The sequence below is a fragment of the Carcharodon carcharias genome, chromosome 12 (assembly GCF_017639515.1).
Source record: "Carcharodon carcharias isolate sCarCar2 chromosome 12, sCarCar2.pri, whole genome shotgun sequence".
In the NCBI taxonomy this organism is placed as follows: Eukaryota; Metazoa; Chordata; class Chondrichthyes; order Lamniformes; family Lamnidae; genus Carcharodon; species Carcharodon carcharias.
The window spans coordinates 90,168,134-90,187,265 of NC_054478.1; the positions used below are offsets into that span (position 1 = coordinate 90,168,134).

At 43.8% G+C, this 19,132-nt stretch overlaps 1 protein-coding gene across 1 annotated transcript in view; it reads left to right on the forward strand.

Annotated features, from left to right (window-relative positions):
- ppp1r1c (protein phosphatase 1, regulatory (inhibitor) subunit 1C) overlaps positions 1 to 19,132 on the forward strand; it is a 114,974-nt gene that overhangs the window by 16,253 nt on the left and 79,589 nt on the right. The window contains exon 3 of the mRNA XM_041201785.1: positions 15,281 to 15,318. Within this exon, the coding sequence (XP_041057719.1) occupies positions 15,281 to 15,318 (38 nt within the window). The remainder of the gene's footprint in view (positions 1 to 15,280; positions 15,319 to 19,132) is intronic.

Below are 19,132 nucleotides of genomic sequence, written 5' to 3' on the forward strand. Positions count from 1 at the left end.
TATATATATGTATATAAAAGCAGCATCTACAAAACTTTTCTTTCTGAATATAAGTTTAAGACCTGAACTTGCAATGTTTACTTTTGTGAAAGCATTTGTACCTTTCAAGCAATACAACACTACAAGGTAATACATTCAGCATTTTCGTATTTTATAGCAGGAATATTTTTGTTTGATTAACACTTCTGTGAAGCACCTTGGAAAGTTTTAAAGACATTAAAGTCATATTGCAAATTATTGATGAATAAATTACATCCAAAATATTGATGTTTTGTTGATGTACAATACTTGTGGGCCTGAGAATATTACTCAAGTGTTTCAGAACATATATCATCCATTGAATTTGGGTCCAGTCATGTGATACAACAAAAATCAACATGTGAAGTAAACTGGATTACTCATAAATGACAGACTAGAGCAAAGCTAATTATCACAATACATAGACGGCTATCACATATCCCATTTATACAATGTATAAGTTTTTGGTTAATCACAGCAAACAAGCAAATGCCACAGTCAATGCAACTCACTCTCATGTATAATGGGGGCAGGAATTTCCTGGCGGTCTTTGGAAACCCCACCACTATTGGCAAACAGAAGCCAGAAGCCCGCATTGTGGAGTAAATAGTCAGTCAGCTGTGATTTACCCGGATTGACAAATTAGTGGCCATAGGGCAAGATTGCCATCAAATTAAGGATGGTGGGTAAGCTCTCAAAGTTGGAGAGCCAATAGGAGACCCTCTAGCACTGAAGAGGTCCTAGATGATCAGAGGGCTGATGGAGATCAGGCACTGATGAGATCCAAGCAGATGATGTGCATCTGCTTGTACCATCAGAAGCCTCCTGGTTACACAGCAGAGATTAGGGGAACATATGGCAGAGATGCCAGGGGTTATGTGCATGGCATCATCCATGAAGAAGATGGCAGCTGCCACGGAGAGCCAGGTCATATATTGAAACCATATGCGCTCTGAGCCGCACTCCATCACTTTAGCCATTAGCTCCATATAGCAGTAGCTAGACAAGAAGGGGACAAGGCACTTTGACCTCCTTCCAAGTGCCCCTTCTCCTCAGAGAGATAGGGAGATGTCATTGTGCCCCCAGATGGAGGAGGAGTGCCAGCTGCCTCAAGAGTTTCTCTCAAGATCCCCCACCCCAGGGTAAGTGGCCTCCTATCTTATCCTTTGCCATTAACCCCATTGCCTCCAGCAGGCATGGCTGAGGAGGTTGCCTCTGCTCCTGTGCAGGAAATCCGCTATAGGAAGAAAACCTCAAGGTCCCTGGCCTCCAGAGATGGAAGCCAAAGTCATTGTAGGAATGGGGCATCACACTCAGCAGCTTGCCTCCACCTCAGCTGCGATGTCAGGTTCACACCAAGACATAACGGTAAGGAAAAAAACTTAAGAGTAATGAGAACACAAATGTGGCATGGGTGGTTTTTTTTATGAAATTCACTTTGTTACATGTGAGTATTGCACAATGTATCATTTCAATTTATTCATGTGTGCATCATTATCTGCTTTTGTGACTTGATTAGTCAGCGGCCTAATTATACTGGCATGCCTCATGGTTGGCATTTATCAATGGCTGCAGGGGAACGTTAAACATCTCCTTTATTGTCTAGGGGACTATAGAGTTGTGTGTTTGTGATCAGTCTTTATTTAATGTTCATGTGTGTGTGCCCATTTTGAGGTTTGCATGTATTTGGGACATAGAGGAAAATGTGGACTCTGCAGACACTCCCTTGCATGCACTGTCAAGGAGATTGTTTGAGATTATGTTCCACATGGACAATTGAGCTGCTTTATGTGAAGTCAAGGACCTGTAATGATGGAAGACCTTCTGAGCTTTTGGTTATTATAGGCTGTTTGACGTATACCCACAGGCGTACCAGTTGTCCTGGGTAACGCTTTTCATTAGCAAGTGTGTGTGTGACAGAGGTCCACTCCCTTTGCCACTCTAGGTGGTAGAGGATGCAAGTTCAGAGGTAACTCCTGGTGGGGAGGCTGGCAGGGGTTAGCAGACATTCCAAACAGGTGAACCTGTCCTGGGAATGGGACAATGGTCATGTAGGTCTCTCAATCTTGAGTGAATTTTGTGTATATGAGATTGTCCCTGGCATGTCTCTCCATGGCCCTGCCATCCATTAGAAGCTCCTGCACATTCATTGTGTCCTCTTCCTGAGAATCATCCCATCCATCCTCATCTGAGGAGGAGTGTCCCTGTCAACCTGATAAAAGGGTTTGCTGCATTGAAAGGCCATATCTGTGAAACCCTGAGTGGTGTGTACTGTAGAGTCTCTCCAGACTTGTCAAGGCTGCAGAAGTGCATTTTTAACATGCCAAAGATCTGTTTGATCATTGCTCTGGTGGAGGTGTGGGCTGTGTTCGTTTGCTCTTCTGACACACTGTGAGCCTGCCTCACTGGTCACATCAACCAGGTCTGTCACCCAAGATCCAGCCATCAGTCAGGGCTGGGGACTCAAAGCTGTGAGTTCCATAAGAGATATGAATCATGAGAGCTCCCTGGGAAATGATCACAGGCTGGCATGTGGTCACGGACCAGTTGGATGTTTAGAGAGTGGAATTCCAGGTGGTTCACATAGGTCACTGACTGTTCTCAGGGAGCTCTAATGGAAAATGAGTGCAGTCAATTGTACTGTAGGGAAACAAGTGATAGCCGTGAAGCCCATTGCACTGGCTTCCGTCATCTGTCGTGAACCTGATAACTCATTGGCATGTTGGAGGGCATTGGTCACCTCCTTTATGGACCTGTGTGTGGCAGCCTGTGAAATGCCACATATGTCGCTTGTGGAGCCCTGGAAGCAGCCGGTGGTGATAGAGCTGAGTGCAGCCACTTTGGGGGCCACAGGCATGGGGTTGCTGCCAAATTCATGTGGCTGCAGGTCTTGCTGCAGGATCTGGCAAATTTCAGTGACTGATTCCTAGGACAGCCTCAGCATCTCTGGCTTTGCTTCTTGGACATCTTGAGGTAGTTTGTCCATCTCCTGAAGACATGCTGCTGTGCCAGTGATCTTCTTCTCCTATGTCTTCCATGAATGGCTCCCTCCAGATCAGTCCACCCTTCTGGTTCTGCCTGTTGCTGGCCTTGCAGCCTTAGTTGTTGACTAGCAAGAGCCCTCCTTTGTCACATCCTCTCTTCCTGCTCTTGAGGCTGTAGGAAGATTGGGTGCATCAGACCCATAGTTATTCTACCCAGCGAACTGAGTGAAAAGGTAGAATAAAATGATATAGGTACCTGTGTGTCCATGGATTTTGTCCATTCAAATGCTGAGCAAAGAGATTTTCTACTCCTGCCATTGTTCACACCCAAAACTCCACCCACCCCACAATGGCCTCCCCCCCAACTTGGATCTGCACTCCTGGCAGCTGCAAGTGAGTTTTTGGACATGGCCAGTTAAATTTTGTGAGTGACCCTTGAATTGTAACCCATGGCCCTCCGCCCTCCCATTGTCACCTTCGACTTTGACCCCACCACCCTTGACCCTTTCAACATCACTGTGCAATTTACCTCTGTAACCCTTGAGCCTCCCCACCATCATCCTGACCCAGTGTGAAAAAACAGTAAAAACTAGTAAATAAGAGTACTGCTTACAAACTGGCATTCCATTTTAAGGCATATAAGACCAGTTCGGACCAGTACCTTTATTTCCCAGTTTTATTGCTTTTGGGCCTCCCCTCCCTTCCAGATACTGGGTCCTTCAATCAGGCATTGACTGCCTTTGACAGGAGCCAGAGAGGATTTGCTTGCTATGCTGCCCACTTGGTAACTCCCCTGCTTGCTGCTGGGTTAATACCAGCAGCGGCATGATGAGACCTTTAAGTGAGCATTAATGGACATGCAGTTAGCTTGCACCACTGGGATGGCACTGCCAGTGGCACACTGCCTCCTCTCAGGCTGACATACAGATCATAGAGTCATAGAGGTCATTGGCTTTCCCAGCCAATTCTTGTAGAGCAGAATGACTTTCTTCATTTGTTCTGTTCAGCGGCAGCATGCCATGGTTGCCCATTGTCACTGAACTGCTGCATTTTCTTCGGCAGGGGGCTCACTGACCGCAGTCACATGACATACTGCAGCCCATCCTGTGATTCAGTCAGTGATCATATATCTTGTGATTGGTTTGTGTTACAATGATGCTACAATGATGTTATCCCAATGGTGTTAGTTGGGTGTTGCAACTTGAAAGTGTGTCCTGCTAGGTGGATCACCAAAAGAGAGAGCTACAAAATTTTGTGGGGCTTGGCCAGACAGCATTAAATGTGGAATAGTTTGACAGATCCTTTGTTATAAACACACTTGGATTAGCAACCTGGTATGTGGTATTGTTGGGTATTTTTCCATAAGGATATCTTGACTTATGCCGCATCCATTTCAAGGTGATCTGAGCACATACACAATGTCGACCCTAGCCACAAACTCCTGCCAGGCCTACTGCCCGCTGGGGAAGTTGTGATGTACAATGGCGAAAAGGTCAATCCTCTTCATTTTCATCTCAACTACAGCATCTCTGCTTCACCAGCCAGTAAAGAGGTTCAGGGACAGGATCTTTAGGTCGGAGAATCGGGGCCAGGGCCCGCTCGCTGATGCATAAAATGATGAGGGATGACGTTGGGCGGAACTCCCGTTGTCACCCTGCATCATTTCCATTTTCAGGTCAGAGGGGACACAGCCGAGTCAGCTGTGCGCCTGCCGACCTGTCAACAGCCTATTGAGGCCATTTAAAAAGTAATTGACATAATTAATGGACCTGTCCATCGAACCTTAAGGTTGTCGGGCAGGCTGGGAGCCCTGGAGGGCTTAAGAAAAAGCATGAAACCTCATCCACAAGCAGGATAAGGTTTCATGAGGGTTTTTAAATATTTAATAAAAGTTTCAGTTAAAGTGATGGAAATCTCCCAATTCATGTGACAGTGTCACATGAGGGGACATGTCAGGGAAATTTTGTTTTTGTTCCATTACCATTTTTAAAATTTGGAGCCGATCTCCCTGAGGCAGCACTTAGCCTCAGAGAGATGAGTGCACTCTTTCATGTGCATGCATGAAAGAGCGCACTCCCGGTTGAGGGAATTCTACCCCCCCACCCCCGCCGGCCTGTGCAGGGAACGCATAGCGCTTTCTGGTGGATGTCATGCTGGGCGGGCCTTATTTGGCCCACCCGCTTAAAATGGCGGTGCGCCCCCAATTAGGGGTGCCGATCAGAGTCAAGCCTGCACGCGCCCGCTCCTGCACTTCCCCCCACCCCCCCCAACGGGAGGAAAATTCTTCCCCAGGTATTGAACTATTCCATCATTTGCACAAAGGTTCTGTTTTCTGTCTTCACATTTATTTCACTAGCCTTTTTGTTGACTCCATGCATACATTTAAGTAGTCACAACCCTTTAAATTTAAGCTGCTTTGTTTGAGGGCTGCTGGCACATCCTGTGTTTGGCAAGCTCTCAGTACCAGATACCATGGGTTACGAACAATTTATTCATTGCAGCTGACATGGGGAATTTGACCCAACAGAACAGGTGAATATTTTAACATTTTAGCTCTGCGTTGGGAGAATATACTTTGTTTCTTCTTGTAATGTGTAAACATAAATTACTTGTAATGGTGAACTATTACTCATGTACTTCTTAATGATTTACATTGTTTTCTGTAAGGCTAACAGTTTTAAATCCAACTCATCTAATTGCTTTTGAACTGATGGTCTGTTTCCTTTCACAAGCACAGATTACTTCTTCAATTTGATTTCTTCTTTCTTTGTTCACTAAATTTCTCTCTTTCATCCTCATCCTCTCCTTGGAAGGCTTGCTGAGATCTGGTTCCAAAGGTGTCTGGTACTCCATTACCTTACCCTTGTGGCCATTCTTTACATGTGAGTCAGATCTAAGTGGCATCTGTCTAATCCTCTGTAGGGGCATTGCAGTTTAGCCAGATCCAGTGCTCTCCAGATGCACATGCCCACACTTGTACTTCCAACAGGGCTGCTGAACAGCGATCAGGACGCTGTGTGATCTTTAGTTCCCTAATCTGGGGCTGTAGCTACCAATTATATCACCCCTACCAATATGCTGGTTGGGTTCAGCTAACACTGCACAGCCAGGAAGTCAAGCCATGGTCCTTCCTTGGTCTATACTGCCTTTTGCAACTGAGCCACAAGAAGATGACTTTTCACCACTGTAAGCGATATGAACTACAGAGTTTAAAGATGATATATTAATATGTTAAAGTAACACTACTAAATATCATAATTAGAGAGTAATGATTGGCCGGTCCAGGGGTGATCCATTCTTGTCTTTTGTATTTAGCATTGCTACAATCAGCATTGGGACCACCTTTGTGGCCACACTTCTTACTGTGTTCGAACCCTAGAACTTCTTGTAGGGTCAAGTTAATTGTAAGACTTATTATGGGCTTCTAACAGTACTTCCAGTCCTGCTGGGTCATTACCCTAAGGGTGGCGTTTTGCTGGATGTTTCACTGAACACTCAGCTCTGAATGACAACATAATGTAAAAATGAATTATTGTTAGTCAGAATGAGATGAAAAGTTAAGAATCATGTGAAATAACAATTTGAGTTTAATTGAAACTGCTACATTGTTCACAGGCATGATTAAGCTGGAAAGCCAATTACAGTTGAATTGCTGATGTTCTATAACCTTGGTCACAGACAAATAGAATGTGATTACAATAATGGTATTTATTTTGCACAGCCTGAATCATTTCATCATTGCTCCTTTTAGTGAAACCGGTATTTTCATGTCTAAGCTACTGACCTCCACTGACCTAGGCAGGATGTATCTTGTGAGTGGTGAACATTGGTCATCTTCTCCTAACCAGCAGTAGGTCAATGGTTTTATCATTATCAGTTTTGTTGACTATCCTATTACAATCAACACTACCAGTTCAGCAATTTTCTTGCCCTGTATATAGGAATTTACCATCAGCTGGAATCTATGGTTACTTTCTAACCTATTGCACTGCTATTCTCTGACCCCTTGCCAATATTATTCATGAGAATCTGTTGCTGACTGCATATTTACCAAACAATTTATATTTGCTCAAATTAAAAACTGATTTCTTGGCAAAAGAGTTTCCACCAACTTAAATAAATTCCACCAGAGAGGGTCACATGACTGGGTCAGACCTGTTGTCCTTGATTAAAGGTTTCAGCTCCATGTGGCTAGGCAACTTCTTATTGGCAAGTACTGTTTGCTTAGATTCATCATGCAGGAAAGCAAACTGACAGTCCATACTTATCTTTAAGGCCTTTACAGCCTCTTTAAGGCCCATCTGCTCAAAAAGCTTATATGGTCTTGACATAGTTTCCTTTTTAAAAAAAAACAAAGCTGGCCATAGGATTAGCTGCAAATCCTGTGGGATTTTGCTATTTTTGTAGGAGCTCAATAAATCCTATGAGAATATGTTTGTGAAATCTATAGGATTTTTAGTAATGGATTGCCCTTTCTTCAGCAAATAATGCAGCAGCTTGTGTTTCTTAACTCAACCATTTATACGTTCAATCTCAGATCATCTTTCCAGGCTAAAAGCCATTAGAAAGCATACTTTCTGCTTCATTACTTCCTCTAATCTGCACCTAAAATGAAAGCAAAAGGCACATCAATGGCCAGATGATCCAGATTCATTTTTCTGGGGTCCAGTTAAATTACCTCCATCTACGATAACCAGAAGTCACATTTGCGCACTTCATTTATTTACTTCATTAGCATGGGACAGTTTGGGCACTGATCTGATTTAATATCCATTGAGAACTGGGCTGAAGTGCCCAGTATCATCATCTGAGAGAAGAAACCCATCTGCTGAGCTTGATTTAAACGCAGACACAAGAGGTAAAAACAAAATGCCCATGTCACTCGGTCCATGATATAAAGGGTGTATCATGAAGAAGTGAAAATGATGGCTGGAATGTTTTACTTTGAAATTAGATTTTGTTTCCAGCAATCTGGCAATGTTAAAGAGGTAGAAAGTGGGGGAGCATTAATCTAATATTCTCGAGAGCAAAACATGGCATTTCATGCACAGATGTGCCATTGGAATTTTAGACATCCACTTTCCACAAGTTACAATGAATTGAGTCTACCATCGCTGCCATCTCTCCTCCATCTGTTCAAGTGGATAACTTTCCACTGTCTGGAGTTTTAAATTTAAACGATTCATTCCAGATCATTCAATGAAACAGCTGACATGGACGCTGCCACTAATGTATTCCCTGAAGAAGCTCATAGAAAGTCTTCCTGTTCAAAATCTAACTAACATGTGTTAGTTTAATTTATTGTGGACGAGGTCGATGTCTGCCTTATTAATTAGCTAATTAAAATAGCAGTGACAGGATTTCATGGCACCCAAGTTTGACATTAGAACTCTGGCATCAGCAAATTCCACTGTTAATAATCTTCAGTGGGTTATCTGACAGAACCATAAGATAGTAATATGACTGTGTCTCATATATTCTGTTATGTTGATGTTTGTGAATTTGCAGTACAGTTCCCCTAGTCTGGCATGTGTTCAATTACTTCGAACATATGAAACATATGACATGTACTATAGACATGTATAAAAGAATTGACACATGTACGACAGCATTTCTTGGATGTCAGTGAAATGGCAAGATACAGTTGATGATCTATGCCATTTACAAAATTGAGCTTTTACTGATGCTGAATTCCTCATTGCCACCCAGTTTCATTTTAGTCCTTCTGAAAGAGAGACCTTTCTCCTGTCAATAATGTTATGAAAAGAGGTTAGCCTGAGTACAAAATTGGACTTCTTGGAAAAAAATGGCAAATTAATTTGATTTTATCTTTGAACATTGGGGATATGGGGTATCTTGACCTAACCCAACCCAGGAATAACTGAGCGAAATTGATCGGGTTCCTGTTTTACAGCTTAACTGGTAATGTCAGTAGAACGTAATATCACGCTGAGTATAAGAGACACGGCTGATCTGATTCAGTTAGTCTATTGCTGAACACCAATATTCACAAAAATTCACTGAATAATCTTGGGGTCCTATTTCTGTAGGGGTTTCCTGATCTACCACTATAATTTCAGTAGATGATTGGCGCAAACCCCAGAGAAATGGCAATAAAGCAGGAGATTGGGAGAACCCTCACAGGATCGGTGCCACTTACCACAAGTTCCAATTCCTGCTTCTTAATGATACCATTTTAGGCAACTTCTTGCATAAGACAGAAAATGCTGACAGCTTTCAGCATCTCTGGAGAGAGAAACATAATTAATACTTTAGATCAATAATCTTTCAACAGACATATTTGAGGGGAACAGCTTTTAAACAAATACAGAACCTGGGAAAATGTGGGGCTGGGGGCTGTTAGGAGGGGAGGAAAGATCAAAAGCAGAGGTCTGCATCAAAGAGAGAACATTCTGTAAATGCTCACTGGGTCAGGCAACACCTGTGGAGAAGGAAACAGTTAAACCTTTCAGGGAGAGGTCTGTAATAGAGTGGAGGGCAAAGGAAATGATAGTGCAAAGCAACAGGGGGTGATAATGGAATAGGGATAGGAACTAAAGATTTATAAGAAAGGTGGAAATAGTTACAGCAGAATGGTAGAGGGGAAGGGAAGCATGGAAACTCTGACAAAGTGGAGAGGCATGGTGTGGCCCAGGAATGTGGTAGAAGAAAGGTACATAGACCCCAAGGGTGTGGCCCACCCCTCCAGCGGCCTACAGCACACAGCCAGCCAGGTGATCACCGCTCAGGGGTCTACCTGTCTTTCTTCCATCTGGTAGCAACAGTCACTACACCTCCACTGTAAAACATATGGGTCATTCTGAGGTGAGTTAGGCACCAGATAAATGCAAGTTCTCTCCTTTATTATCTTGTGACTATGAGAGGTTAAGAAACTGTCAAAAAGAGAAATAACTGGAGACAAAGATACACAATGACAACTTTTCAGTTCCAATAGTTAACAGCCTTTCTTCAACAATCTTCTGCTTTTTAATTGTCTGTATTGATGTTCAGTGGTGTCAACTTCAATGCTACGGTTGCAAATTTTCTTTCTTGATGTTACTCAATGAACTTCAGAGGTTTAAGCACTTTATCAATTCTCAAAAGCATCGCAAAGTGCCTCATATACAATGAATGAGCTTGAAATGCAGTGTGTAATGTTACCTGGGAAAATTTAACATCCATCTTGAACACAGCAAAATGCCACAAGGAGCAATGAGATGAATATTGCACTGGTCACCAGAACTTCTTTAGCTGGTGACATGGGCTCCTTAACATCCATTTGTCCAGTGGAATGGGTAGGCGGGTCCCAGTATGATGCCTTCTCTAAAACATTATACATGAGACAGAGCAGGATTCCCATAATACTGGTGTATTAACCTAGATTAGTTCTGCCTAAATACGCTGACAGTTCTAAAATGGCATTTGGCTCTCCAGCCTTCTTATTCAGAGGTGAAAATAATATCAATTGAGCCTGACACAGATAATAGTCAAAGCACATAAAAATTCTGCTACATACTGTGCCTCTTAGTGAAGGTGGGAGGTCAGATTTGGCTGTGTTTATTTTCTGTTATTGATAGAATATATTTATGTAATCAATGTTATAATGTTCACCATTTATACTTTGCCTGCGACCTGCATATCACTTGCTAACAGGAGGGAGGACATATTCACATTCTCCACAGAGCAATTGGTAGGTGTGGATGTGTGATATATTTGAGAATAGAAAGTGGAATTGGAATTCACACCTTCACTGTGCAAACAAGACTAGTGTGATAAAGCTGACTTGTAACTGCAGCGCTGACATGTTGTTCCACTGGGATCCAATTAAGCTGTCACTGTATAGCTAGTTTATTTGTTTTGCAGCAGTATTGTGACACTCAGTTTTTATGCAATGCTGTACTTTTGTTCAAAAGAAAATTGTGGACTGAAAATGTAATTAATAGAGACAATAAATACAAATGAAAAAGATCTAAATGTAAAGTGGAGCATCTAATACTTCAACAACAGCAACTTATATTTATATAGCCCCTTGGACATAATGGATGTATTAAGGTACTTCGCAGGACCATTGTAAATCAAAACATGACATCAAGGCATTTAAGGAGATATGGACCCAGATCTTGCGGTCAGTGGTGAAGCCCTCTCTTACACACACATACACACGCGCGCACACACACTCACCCCTCTATCACACACACACTCACCCTTCTCACACACACAACTTACCCCCCTCTCTCTCTCACACACACACTCACACTTTCCCTTCTCTCTCACACATACACACTTGCCCCTCTCTCACACACACTCTCACCCCCTCTCTCTGTCTCACACACACTCACACTTTCCATAAGACCATAAGACATAGGAGCAGAAATTAGGCCATATGGCCCATCGAGTCTGCTCCGCCAATCAATCATGGCTGATAAGTTTCTCAATCCCATTCTCCCACCTTCTCCCCGTAACCTTTGATCCCCTTACCAATCAAGAACATATCTATCTCAGTCTTAAATACACTCAATGACCTGGCCTCCACAGCCTTCTGTGGCAATGAATTCCATAGATTCACCACTCTCTGGCTAAAGAAGTTTCTCCTCATCTCTGTTCTGGGAGCCAGGAGAAGACGCCAGGAGCTGGGGAAAGTGGTGCAAGCCAGGGGGAAAGTGGCAGGAGCCAGGGGAAAGCGGCTGAAGCTAGGGAGAAAGCGGCCGGAGCAGGTGGCGGGGTTGAGGGGGCAGGGGTGTGAAGAGCTGAAGCTGGGGGAAGGCGATGAGAGCAGGGGGAAATCATGGGGAGTGGAGGCTCTGTGTGCCCCAGAGTCTCTCTCTCTATCTCCACATGTTTGCAGTTGCTGGTGTTCACTGCTCCTCCCATCACAGCCTGTTTCCCTCCCAAGTTTGCTGCTGATAGGCTCACAAGTGGAGAGAAATGGCCTGTGATTGGAGGAGCAGCCCTCTGCAGAAATCTTCAACCTCACTGACTCATCTTACCAGCATTTTGAGCAATTGCTCCGGGGGCCACATAGAGGTGCTTTGCGGGCTACAATCTGGCCTGCAGGCTGTGGGTTGGACAAGCCTGTTCCAGGCTGTAGATATTGCAGGTTTCGAAGGTGCTGTCTAGGGAGCCTTGGTGAGTTTCTGCAGTGCATCTTGTGGATGGTACACACTGCTACCACTGTGTGTCAGTGGTGGAGGGAGTGACACTTGAAGGTGGTGGCTGGGGTGACAATCAAGCGGGCTGCTTTGTCCTGGATGGTGTCAAGTTTCTTGAACATTAGAGCTGTACTCATCCAGGCAAGTGGAGAGTATTCCATCACACTCCTGACTTGTTACTTGTAGATGGTTGTCAGGCTTTGGGGAGTCGGGAGGTGAGTTACTCACCGCAGAATTCCTAGCTCCTGACCTGCTCTTGTAGCCACAGTATTTATATGGCTAGCCCAGTTCAGTTCGGGTCAATGGTAACCCGCAGGATGTTGATAGTGGTGGATTCAGGGATGGTTGTTCCATTGAATGTCAAGGGGTGATGGTTGGATCCTCTCTTGTTGGAGATGGTCATTGCCTGGTCTTTGTGTGGTGCAAATTTTACTTGCCACTTATTAGCCCAAGCCTGAATGTTGTCCAGATGTTGCTGCATATGGACACAGGCTGTAACTGTATATGTAATTTTGGGGATGTACCTACATGTTAACTTGGTTCAGGAATGAAGTTTTACAAAGCTGATCTGAACCAAGCAACTGTTTGGGACAATACTTCTATTGAAGGCCAGAGGTAAGATTAATGAGGTAATCATACAAGTATTCTGTAACATCTTTCTGTGGCATAATTTGATTATGCATTCAATCAAGATACTGAAGTGGAGATAACATTTTTTTTACACAATGTGTTCTTGCTCTGCCAGTTTGTCTGGGGAAAGGGGCAGGATGAAGGTGAATCTCTTCTTGACAGGAAGGCATGTTTCTCATGCATTTCCTTCTAATTGGTATAGCAACACTGATAAAGACTTTGGATTAGGACACCTTATTTGCCTGGTGGGACAATGATTAATAAATAAATAATCAGGGGATCTATCAGATGGACTATCAAATTATTGGTTCCGCCCCACCCCACTACTGAAGTCGTCTTGAGTTAAAATCGAGGCCTATGTCAACCAGCGCAATTTCCTCTCAACTAGCAGAGAGGTACTGGGATCAGTGCCAGGGCCTCAACAATTTTCAATCTATACTACTGACTTGGATGAAGGGACCAAATGCATGGTAGCTAAATTTGCTGATGATGCAAAGATATGGAGGAAAGCAAATTGTGAGGAGGACACAGAACCTGCAAAGGAATATAGATGGGATAAGTGATCACTGGAGTGATTCCTGGGATGAAGAGGTTTGGCTTATGAGGTAAGGTTGAAAAGGTTGAACCTTTACTCATTGGAGTTTAGAAGAATGAGAGGTGGTCTCATTGAAACATATAAAATTCTGGGGGGCTTGACAGGGTAGAAACTGAGGGGATGTTTCTCATTCTGGGGGAATCTAGAACCGGGGACAAAGTTTCAAAATAAAGGGTCTCCAGATCAAGATGGAGATGAGGAGGAATTTCTTCTCCCAGAGTGTCAAAGCTGGGTCATCGAATATATTCAAGGCTGAATTAGACAGAATATTGATCTATAAGGGAGTCAAAGGTTATGGGGTTGGGGTGCAGGCAGAAAAGTGGAGTGGATCAGCCATGATCTTATTGAATGGCAGAACAGGCTTGAGGTGCCAAATGGCCTACTCCCGCTCTTATTCCTTGTGTTCTTATGTAGATATATATGCCCTGTGGTGGGGGAGATTTGTGATAAGAGTTGACATGGAGAGAAATTACACCCCCTGCTAGCATATTTAAAGTTGGAGTCATATTTGAAATAGATGTCTAGTCTACCACCTTCTGCACACCCCCACAAGTTGTCCCGCATATTCCGTTGGGTAGTTAGGGTGTCAGCCAGCCCACCTGCCCTTAGGCCTTTTGGCACCATTAAGTTGCCATTTAAAGGCCACTTAAGGGCTTCTTTCCTCTGTCATCAAAATACATTCGGCCGGTGAAGGAATGTGGTCAACCTGCTATTTTCCCAACTTGAGGTAAAAGGTACCTCCTTTGGGGAGGTCACTCGTGACCACCGGGGCACCACCCCCAAGATGGTAACCCTCCTTTGTGCCTCCTGCACTCCCCCCAACCCCCAAAACCCCTCCTCCCCTCACTAGGGTTCCTTATTCCTCCTTGGCCAAAAAGCCCAGACTTAGCTTTCAGTCTGGTATCCATTGATCTTCTCAGGGCTTCCTTGTAGTCTTGGCACTGGTCATGACTACATTCTGGCACTGCAGGGACTACTCAGCTGCCAGCCAATCAAATCAGTTGGCAGCTATCAAAGGCAGGACTTCCTGTCCCTGAGAGGCAGAAGTCCCAGTCTTAGCTTGTTAAGGTCACCCTCAGAATACTATCCCTTTAAAAGTCTGCAAGTTGCCGACTGACTTGTCTACCATGAGGTAGAAAAAAGCTGCTTTGTATTCAACAATCTGGTAATCTACCTAGAATGGGTTGATTCATTATGGTGTTTCTTGCTTTGTGTAGGTACTTAAACAATAACACCTCATGTATCTCTGTCTAGAAAATTTAGGCACAGGTGGGCAAATGCTAAAGCAAGAGAATGCTTTTAAGAATTGATATGGACTGTAAATCAACACCACATCCCAACTCATCAATCAATAATGTTGATATGTGGTAGCACACAACTCTTTTTCTGGAATACGTATCAGTGAGCTGCTGACTACATATAGCAATAGCAATCGCCCAGCCTCTGTCTATAAATTCAATTTCATTTAACTTGACAAGTTAATGTCCGGTGAATTGAGTGAATGAGATTATTGTAGATCAGAACCTTTCCCATCATTTGAGTGTCACGGTGACGATTCAAAATTGTCCCCTCAATTTTGATCTACCTTAATACAATTAATCTAAATCTCATTTTGCTACAAAGTGAAAAATACGTCAGTTTTGACAGGCAGCAGAATATAATAATACTGTCATTAACCCACAGTGTCACATATAATAAACTATTCAGATGTTCTACCACAGATGTTTCTTTTAGTTGTACATTGTTACAGGCCATGGCTATATTAGTATAATTTAGAAGCTCCAATGATTAATGTAGAAACTATATTAAATAAAAGATGAATTAAACATGCAATATTATAAATGTATTGATTATAAAAGAGAATGTCTGCATTTTACAACATTTTTTTCCATTTTCTTGTTTAGAAGTTGATGAAAAGAGGGAGAATAATCCACAAGGTGAGGTAAGTTGAACAATATATTTGCTATTTCTTTCGTACATTAATAAAAATAGGCTGATCAATGTTGTTGCTACTGTTGAACGACAGCTGTGAAATTCTAATAGAGGCCCCTAAAGCCGCGTAAATATTTTCATAGCTATTTTACGACTTCTTTCATAATGCCGTTGACTGTTCTAATCTAAGTACATTAATTTAAAGCAGAGACATCTTATTCTAAAGCAATTATTTACCAGTCAAACACTAAACTCATAAGATTGAAAAATTAGGTGGATAAAAAGGGTTTAAAATTGAACACGCTGTTAAGATTAAAATAACAAGGAACTGAAACATGGGCCAAGGAATTGGAAAATTGCTGGGAACCAGCATGACATTGGCAAGGTATTGAAAACACAGATCTGATGAGATCAATAAGAGGGATGTGCAAAATTGGAGCACAGATACTTGATTTTAACATGGACAATGAACTTCCTGCACTGTGTGCATGGTTAATTGGCTGCTTGTCTATTTGTATGTGTGTAGGAGGCAGAAATGTAATCACCAAAACTCAGTTTTATAGAGTAGAGGTGCACTTGGCCTATTGTGAGATAATTCACCTTTAGAAAGAGAGGAATGGCAAAGCTAAGTTGCTGCAACAAGGATCCCCTGATTCTGCCTTGCTGTGCAGGAGGTTTTCAGGGTGGGGGAGCTGCAAATTCATTCCAATGGGAAAAGAGTATCTAAGCAATTTGCATGGCCACAGTCAGAGGTGGTGGGGCTAGTGAATGACAACAGTATTGCACCCAGGACCTGGCTGCAATATTAAAAGAAATTGAATTATCTCTATGTTACCAATAAGGTAAGATTCCTACTCACATCTGTCTTATTCTCACCCCTAGCCCACACTACCTGGTGCTTCAACACTCACAATCCTTAGCCATCTCCCATCACTCTTTTCTGACAACACCAATTGCTTGTATTTATATAGTGCTTTTAACTTAGCAAAATGTCCCAACGTACATTACAGGAGTGTTATCAAATAAAATTTGATACTGAGCCACACGAGCAGATATTAGGATAGATGACCAAAAGCTTGGTCAAACTCAGAGGTTTTAAAGAGTGGTTTAAAGGAGGAAAGAGATGGGGAGGTTTAGAAAGGGAATCTCAGAGCTTCGGATCTAGGCAGCTGAAGGCATGGGTACGAATGGTGGGATGACTGAAGCTGAGAATGCTCAAGGGGCCAGAATTAGATGAGCACAGATATCTTGGAGGGTTATGGGTTGGAAAAGATTTCAGATGTAGGAATGGGTGAAGCCACGGAGGAATTTGAAAAGAAGGGTGAAAATTTTAAAATTATGGCACTGTTTGACCAGGAACCAATGTCATCGAGCACAGGGAAATAGATCAATCAATTCATTGTAAGGACACAGGTAGCAGAGTTTTGGATGACCTCAAGTATTATGAAGGGTAGAATGTGGGAGACCAGAAGGAGACCACTGGAGTAATCAAGTCTAAAGGTCACAAAAGCATGATTAAGAATTTCAACAGCTGATGAGTTGAGGCAGGGGTCAAGTTAGGTGATGTTACGAAGATGAAAATAGGCTCTCTTAGTGATGGTGCAGATGTGTGGTTGGAAGCTCCACTTGGGGTTAAATGTAACACTAAGTTGGTGAACAGTTTGATTTTATCTCAGATAGTTGTCCGACAGAGGAATGGACTCGATAGCAAGGGAATGGAGTTTGGATTGGGGGCTGGGGCTTCAGCCCTGCCAATATATAACTGGAGGAAATTTCCGATCTCTCAGTACTGACTGTCAGATAAGCAGTCTGATCATTTGAATGTTCATTTTAATCTGTTGGCAAATTTGAAGGGCAGAGGACAGCACCTGACGAGAGAGAACAGCTAACAATATCAGCTAACATGGGGATCAGGAAGGGAAGTTGGGTGGTCAGCAGTTTGGTAGACATAGAGTCAAGGGAGAAGTAGGTGGGCCTTATTGGCAAGATGGGCTCAGAGCGGGCATAGGGAGAGAGAGAAAAGAAACTAGAGAAAACTAGGTGCTCAAGGCAACGGCTGGGGTTGTGGGCGGAGGGGGGAGCCTTAGACGGAATTTGGTCCAGTGACTCAGGGGAAGGGAAGGAAGCGGCAGAAGCAGCTGGATGGATAATCTCTATCTTGGCGGCAAAGAAGTTGTTTGTTGTTGGAGGTGATGGTCTCAGAAGTTGGTTTGTGGTGGAAATAAGAAGCCAGGAGGGTGGTGAGGGATGTCTTTGCAATTTAGGATGATCCTAGAATAGTGAGTACTTTTGGCAGAGGTTAGTAGGACCCAATAATATTTTATGTGGTCCAACCAGATCGGGATTGGTTGCTCCAATCACATCAACACACCTCCCTCAATTGCCTTCAGCTGCTGGTACACTAAACCTGATCCTGTGTTCACAGTCTCCCACCTTGGCCCTCACTTCTTCACGCCTCTGCCACCTTTCATGCAACATTATTCTATTCTGACAGCAATATCTTCATAACTATTCACTGACCCATAAGCTGATGCACAATAGGGAGCAGGTGGGGGAATCGTCCCAGATTTGCACTAAGTGCGGTGGTGGATGTTAAAATGATGTTTTACACGTTGGCCGCAATGGCAGGTTTTCACGCTGTTTCATCCTAAACCTGCAACATTTGTTATGCATTCATGGGAAACAAGCTGTTTCAGTGGTGGGCAGGGTCTTATTCGCCCGCCACGCTGTCACTGCATGACTTCATCAAGGCGGGCGCCATATTTAAAGTGCAGCTGTGCACACACCATTCAGTGCTTCCAGACCACGACTACTGCAAGGAGGATGTCCACAAAAGGCAAAAAGACTGCAGCCCCCAGGATTAGTGACGTGTCACTGGAATGCCATTTGGACGCCATGGAGACCCAGCATGATGTCCTCTGCCCCAGCTCTGGCCGCAGGATGGGCAGAGGTGTGACCAGCCAGGCTTGGTAGACAATGGCAGTGGTGATCAGTACCAATGCTGCACAGAAGAGGCTGGCCATCCAATGCAGATAGAGGATGAATGATCTCACCCGTGCAGCCAGGTTATGGCAGATGTCTCATCACTCTAAACTCACACATTCAAGCTCATTGCATGTTCGCTGGCATCTCATTCACTGCCAGCTCAAGGGGCATCACCACCCATTCTCTCACACACATACCCTGACATGTCCATCTGGCCTCATCTCCTCTGGAGACTGCCTCCTCAGCCCTCACCTTGAGGCCTCTTGCACAGATTAACATGTGCCCCCACACACACTCTGGGTTACCCTCCTTCCCCAGTACATCCTTCATCCTGCAGCCTCTTCCCTTGCCTGAGGCTACTTTTCCCCCTTCCCCATGCAGGCCCTAGCCCTGCAGCCATTGAAGAACCATCCACATATGGTTGGTCTGGTAGGTAGAGACCTGCTCAGACCCCCTTAAAATTGATATGGCGCTGTCTGTGAAGCCTGGCGCTGATGACTGCAAGTGCTGATCGAAGCAAAGTGGGCAAACAAACCTTGAAGTCCTGAGCGAAGTGCACGTTGTTTATGTGTTGTTATGAAACACATCAACATGCTTTCCCACCAACGTGGATGGATGACCCAGCAGGGGGTTGGGGGGACGATTCTGGCAAGCAGGCCTAATAATGATATGCCGATGTATTACAATGAGTTTCCTGATGTCCAACGGTAGAGAATGTGGCTGTTATCGGTGTGCTGAGCGGACGATCATGAACTAGTTTCATGCCATTGTGAAACCGATTGTGCCACATTGTTCATCCACGCCACCAAACATGCCCAATGCTGGCTGGCATGGAAAAT